This window comes from Penaeus vannamei, chromosome 36 (assembly GCF_042767895.1).
Source record: "Penaeus vannamei isolate JL-2024 chromosome 36, ASM4276789v1, whole genome shotgun sequence".
NCBI classification, from domain to species: Eukaryota; Metazoa; Arthropoda; class Malacostraca; order Decapoda; family Penaeidae; genus Penaeus; species Penaeus vannamei.
The window spans coordinates 22587634-22594143 of NC_091584.1; the positions used below are offsets into that span (position 1 = coordinate 22587634).

General features: G+C 47.8%; 1 protein-coding gene across 1 annotated transcript in view; it reads left to right on the plus strand.

The window, feature by feature from the left end:
- Positions 1-6092, plus strand: part of LOC113829028 (uncharacterized) — a 304539-nt gene extending 298447 nt beyond the window's left edge. The window contains exon 3 of the mRNA XM_070114562.1: positions 3670-6092. Coding sequence (XP_069970663.1) covers positions 3670-5807 — 2138 coding nt within the window. The 3' untranslated portion in view covers positions 5808-6092. The remainder of the gene's footprint in view (positions 1-3669) is intronic.
- Positions 6093-6510: the final 418 nt, after the last annotated feature.

Below are 6510 nucleotides of genomic sequence, written 5' to 3' on the forward strand. Positions count from 1 at the left end.
AGAGTTATAGTAGGAGGAGAAAGAGAACGGAAGGATGAGGAAGTAGAAGAGAAGTATTAGTAGGAAGTGGAGGTGAGAAGTAAGAAGGAGGAACAATAAGAGGGAGAACAAGAAGAGAAGGAGGAAGAAGAGTGAGAAAGAGAAGAGAAGGAGGAAAAGGGAGAAAAAGAGGAGGAGGAGGAAGAAGAGGGGGTAAAAGAGGGAAAGGAGGAAGACGAAGATGAAGAAAAAGAGGAGGAGGAGGAAGAAGAGGGGGAAAGAAGAAGAAAAGGAGGAAGAGGGGGAAATAGAAAAATAGGAGAAAAGAGAAAGAAAAAGAAAAATAATATGAAGAAAAGGAGAAGGAGGTAGGGCGAACAGCAGTAGACAAATTAAGGAATGGCGAGAAGGCGAGAGAATCAGAAAATTATAAAGAAAATAGACAAAAAATGATACGGCTGACTCATTTTAAGAACACGCCCCCCCCCCCCCGCCCATGATTTCGAATATGCATGACCTAAATTAATTTCCCCTGCGCAAAATAATTTTCATCGCCGAAAAAAAACGATTTGAAAAAACAAAAGAAAAAGAAAAAGCACTTGCCCCTTTTTCCTAATACGATTTGTGATGTATCGTTGCTTCAAGAATTTGACAGTGTGTCTCGGAGTTGAAATGCTGGCTCGCATCAGCTGACATTTTGGCGCCAAACTCGTCTCGCTTTCTCTCGGACTCCTTTTCAGAACTGATTTTCCAATAAGAATTTATATTAGGATTGTATGAATATATGTAAGTGTAGGTGTGTGGGGGTATGTGCATATGTGTAGATATGAGTGTGTGTGCGTGTGTGTGTGTGTGTGTGTGTGTGTGTGTGTGTGTGTGTGTGTGTGTGTGTGTGTGTGTGTGTGTGTGTGTGTGTGTGTGTGTGTGTGTGTGTGTGTGCATATGTAGATACTCGTATGTGTGTGTGTTTGTGCATGTGTAGATACGCATATGTGTGTGTGTGTGTGTGTGTGTGTGTGTGTGTGTGTGTGTGTGTGTGTATGTGTACAGATACACGCACACACACACATTCCGCGTTTAAACCATATTTATTGGCGGTTTCATAAATGAAATTGTAAACATACCATTATATTTCCACAGGATTCTGTTGTACTTGATAGAAAGAGACATTTTTTCTTTCTTTCTTTTACAAAATTCAAGAAGCGGAAAGATGGTCGAGAAGTTTCTCTCTCTCTCTCTCTCTCTCTCTCTCTCTCTCTCTCTCTCTCTCTCTCTCTCTCTCTCTCTCTCTCTCTCTCTCTCTCTCTCTCTCTCTCTCTCTCTCTCTTTGTCTTTCTCTCTTTCTCTCTTTCTCTTTCTCTCTTTCTCTCTCTCTCTCTTTCTCCCCCTCTCTCTCTCCTTTTCTTTCCTTTTTTTCTCTTTTCTTTTTTTCTTTTTTTTTCGTTTTTCCTTCCTGTCAACAATGATGAACTTTATTTCCGTCGTTCCAGTTTTGAATTGTTAAATTAGATTAATCGCCATGAAGAAAGAGTAAATTGTGTGTCTGTATTTGTGTGCGTGTGTGTGTTTGTTTGTGTGTGAGTTTGTTTGTTTGTGTGTGTGTGTGTGTGTATGTGTGTGTGTGTGTTTGTGTGTGTGTGTATGTGTGTGTGTGTGTGTGTCTGTGTGTGTCTGTGTTTGTGTGCGTGTGTGTGTGTCTGTCTGTGTGTTGTATGCGGCTATATGTATACATTAAACCATTAAGAACAACCTGTCGACCCATTAACAATCAAACAAGCCTCCCAACTATTATTACCTTTCCTTATACACCATTTTCATCGACGCTTCCAGTTATTCATCTCTTTAAGGCCTCCAGAGTGTAAATAAAACTGTATTTACATCTCTAATGTCATGTCGTTTAGAAGGGAAAACTTTATTTTTTTTATTTTTAATGGCCGCCTGTAGGGCTGTTTGGCTAATAAGATTATCGCTGGTTTTGGCTGTTTGCTCAACCGAAAGACCGGATTTTAATTAACGTTATCGTCTAGTTGCACCTTTTTTGGAAGGGGGGAGGGTTTTGGGTTCAGTTGTTTGTTTGTTTGTTTTTGTTTTGTGTTGTTTTCTGTATTGTGGACGTGGCTTAGTTCTGTTGGTTGTGCGTAGTTTTAGTTCATTTAATTGCTTCGAATCTCTGTTTCACTCTGTTCTTCCTTCTTTTCTTCTCTCTCTCTCTCTATCTATATATCTATCTTCCTCTCTCTCTAAATATATGTGTGCATACTTATATATATATATATATATATATATATATATATATATATATATATATATATATATATGTCTTCTCTATCTATTCATTCCTCTGTCCTCCGTTTCCTTCTGTCTCTTTTTTACAAAATTCCTATCCTTGTCGCTGTTCTCTTTCCATCCCTTTATTCGTCTTCCTTTCGCAGAAAATGGAATTGGAAGATAACTTGCATCCATTATTCCCCTCTTAATTGTTTTCTCTCGGATACCAGACAGGAATATTGAACGGCCTCAGTTTGGTCAAATCCTCCGAACATCTTTAAAATTCTGAGCGATATATGTCTGAAGAATTTTACTCGTTAGATTATTCAAATCAGAATTGTTGTTTATTTTTATTTTTCGCTTGTCTGTTTGTCTCTCTTTTTCTCTTTCTTTTTTTGACTCTATTCTTTTTCTTTCTCTTTCTTTCTTTTCATTTCACTCTCTCTCTTTTTTTCTCTAATTCTCTCTCTTTCTCTAATTCTCTCTCTCTCTCTCTCTCTCTCTCTCTCTCTCTCTCTCTCTCTCTCTCTCTCTCTCTCTCTCTCTCTCTCTCTCTCTCTCTCTCTTTCTTTCTCTCTCTTTCTCTCTCTCTCTTTCTCTCTCTCTCTTTCTCTCTCTCACTTTCTCTCTCTCTCCTTCTCATTTTTCTAAAATGGCATCCAGTGTTCTTGTAGTTCATGCGGATTCACGTCATCTGCTGAAGACGGATTCGTGAATTATTTGCGCGAACGGCGGTGTTGGATGTCTGCAGGAGAATTCAAGTCCGATTTCTCTATTTTCATATTCTCTCTCTCTCTCTATTTTCATATTCTCTCTCTCTCTCTCTCTATTTTCATATTCTCTCTCTCTCTCTATTTTCATATTATCTCTCTCTCTCTCTCTCTCTCTCTCTCTCTCTCTCTCTCTCTCTCTCTCTCTCTCTCTCTCTCTCTCTCTCTCTCTCTCTCTCTCTCCTCTCTCTCTCTCTCTCTCTCTCTCTCTCTCTCTCTCTCTCTCTCTCTCTCTCTCTCTCTCTCTCTCTCTCTCTCTCTCTCTCTCTCTCTCTCTCTCTCTCTCTCTCTCTCTCTCTCTCTCTCTCTCTCTCTCTCTCTCTCTCTCTCTCTCTCTCTCTCTCTCTCTCTCTCTCTCTCTCTCTCTCTCTCTCTCTCTCTCTCTCTCTCTCTCTCTCTCTCTCTCTCTCTCTCTCTCTCTCTCTCTCTCTAAATGCTGTGTTCTTATTCTTCATGTGCATATGTGACCTTTTAATTGTTAACCAGAACGAAAAGATGTATCTTTCCTATCATGTCGATAGGTAATGATTATCCGTTCTATTACCAATATATTTTCCTTATCATATTCGTGGTTATAGAATTTTCAACAATATTCTAGAATATGACTGCATATCTCCCCATTTAAGTTTCATTACGCCTATTTCCTCTCCAGCCCACGCATTCTTGTCTCAAAGCAAATCCCCAACTCCTGGATATTCTTGTAACCGTCCATTTTTCCGGCAGGTTTACGGCCGGTTCGGACCCAACCCGGTGCTGTACCCGTACCGTCGCGGCGAGGTGATTCCCGGTACGTACTGTGAGCGCGTGTTCACCGACTGCAAGCTCCAATCGTGCTTCGTGCAGTCGCCAGGGTACCCGAGCGTGTACCCGCGCAACCTGCACTGCAAGTACTACCTCAACACCCGCCTGCCGTTCATCAAGCTGTACATCGAGAACGAGGAGTTCAACGTGGACGGCCAGCGCTGCGAGAACCCCATGATGTGCCCCATGAGCCCCATCTCCACCAACTGCCACTACGACTTCATCCGCATCTACGACGGCAAGAACGAGGACGCGGCCCTCATCGGCACCTTCTGCGGGATGGGGCGCTTCCCGCACTCCATCATCGGGTCGGGCCAGGACATCATGGTGGAGTTCGTGTCCTCGCCGGCCGGCCCCTTCCTCAACACGGGCTTCCACTTCAACGTGGGCAACTGGCCGGGCCACGTCGAGTCCAGCGGCTCGCGGAACGGCACCTGCGACTGGGTGTTCTCCAGCGACACGGTGGTGCGCGGCCAGGAGTCCATCTTCCTGTCGCTGGCCCACTGGTACCCGCCGGGGACGTCCTGCTCGTACCTGATCCGCGGCCGCTCGGACGAGGTGGTCCGCATGTACTTCCCGTCGTTCCGCGTGCGGCCCATCGAGGCGCCCATCCGCCCCTACGACGGCGACTGCGGCGAGACGCTCATCATCTACGACTCGGACCGCGAGGACGACGCCCGCATCATGAAGATGTTCTGCGACACCTTCTCTCGGCCTCTGGAGAAGCACGACTTCATCTCGACCGGCAGCGCCATGTTCGTCAAGTTCGAGAGCCGCACCGGGAGCTACGACGGCTCCTCGCTCTACTACTGGGCGCAGTACGACTTCTTCAACAACACCCACTACGGCAAGCCGGTCGAGGACACGCTGTGCGACGAGCTCTTCGAGTCCTACGTGCGCCCCGAGGGCAAGTTCGGCTCCCCGCTGAACACGCTGCTCTACAAGACGGACGAGGACGTGATGTGCCGCTACCAGTTCAAGGCCCCGCGCTACCAGTACCGCCGGATCCTGCTCACCATCAACTCGACCAACTTCAAGCACAACGAGGACGCCTGCATGGACTGCCTCAACGACAAGGTGGACAAGCTCAAGATCATCGACCCCTTCCGCAACGGCACCAACGTCTGCATCTGCGACAACTGGGTCACGGGCAACCGCCTCCCGCCGAGCATCGTGTCCAACGGCCCCTCGCTCACCCTCGAGATGCACATCGACCACCGCAACGCCCTGCAGAACTACTTCAAGCTGACGGAGCCCATCTTCGACGGCACCTACAAGTTCATCCACAGCCCCATCTGCGGCCCCACCGTCATCCCCGCCGCCACCGAGGGCAACATCGTGTACCCGAAGTACGAGCCCTACGTCTACGGCGGCTACGGCGAGGACGTCCACTGCATCTGGGAGCTGCGCGTCAAGCAGGAGCGGGACGTGTGGCTGTACGTCGACCAGCTGGACTTCTCGCTGAACGACTGCTCGCTCGAGGTGATCGAGGTGTTCCTGCCCGGGCGCGACCGGCCTGAGTTCACCATCTGCGAGAAGAGCGACACCGGCGAGGACGCCAAGACCAACATCCTGAAGGCGCGCGACCTGATCGAGGGCGCCATCAACATCCACTTCAAGTCCTCGGCCCCGGGGCACTCCAACTTCAAGCTCACGTGGACGGAGCTCTTCGAGCTGCCCAAGAACAGCGACGGCACAGTCATGACCTCCAAGTTGATAGCCTCGGGGGACTGCGAGTTCGTGTGCCCCGGCCAGGCCGCCTGCATCAATAACGACCTGGTGTGCAACGGCGTCCGCAACTGCCCCGGCAACGCCTCCGCCGCGGCCCAGCACGACGAGGCCCCGGAGATCTGCTTCGCCCGCACCGGCTCCAAGTTCAACTACGTCGCCCTGGGCCTCGGGGCCGCCGGCGGGACGGTGGTGGCCGTCGCCGTCATCATCCTCGTGTGCCGCAACTGCCGCAAGCGCCCGGACGACAACACCTTTTAAGGGCTCCGGGAAAACTAAGGACGGAGCTCTAGCGGAAGGAATGAGAGGGGCGAAGCGGCGGAAAAGGAACCGCATCTCCCTCGTGTCACAGTGATGGTCTGGGTCCCAGCAGGCGTCAAGATCCGCGAGATAACGATAAGGAAAAGAGTTTGATCAGTTTAGAGACTTAGGGATCCACGCTCGAGCCTGGACGGTGTCTTGGCGCTGAGCCGCGCAATACAGAAACACAAAACGCACAAGTCCAGACCTGTTGATGACAGTAAAAAAAGAAGATAAATAAACAAACTCTCGCTTGGTCCACGTCAAGTGAAACGTTCCAATCGCGGGAGAAAAAAAAGAGAGAGAATGAAACGAAAATAAACACGACAGAGATGTGAAAAAGGGACATTTCTGACTCACCAATTCTTCCATTGTCAAGGAGAGACTGGCCCTCGAGAGAGGCGAGGTCCTCCTCCAGCGAGAGACTGGCCAGACGTTGCTTGTTAAGTGACCTAGCATCATCTAGTTTAATGACTATCTGTGACCTGTTTTCCTTGTGGATATATAAGAGTATATTGCAGAGTGAGACATTGTATGTAAGAGTCTATGTATATATAATGGATTTAGTCCCGTTTAGAGGGTCTTGGTATATGTCAAATAGGGTCTCTTTTTTAATTTATTGTCAATTCTGCATTAATTGAAACAAATCAAAATCTAGTTTCGA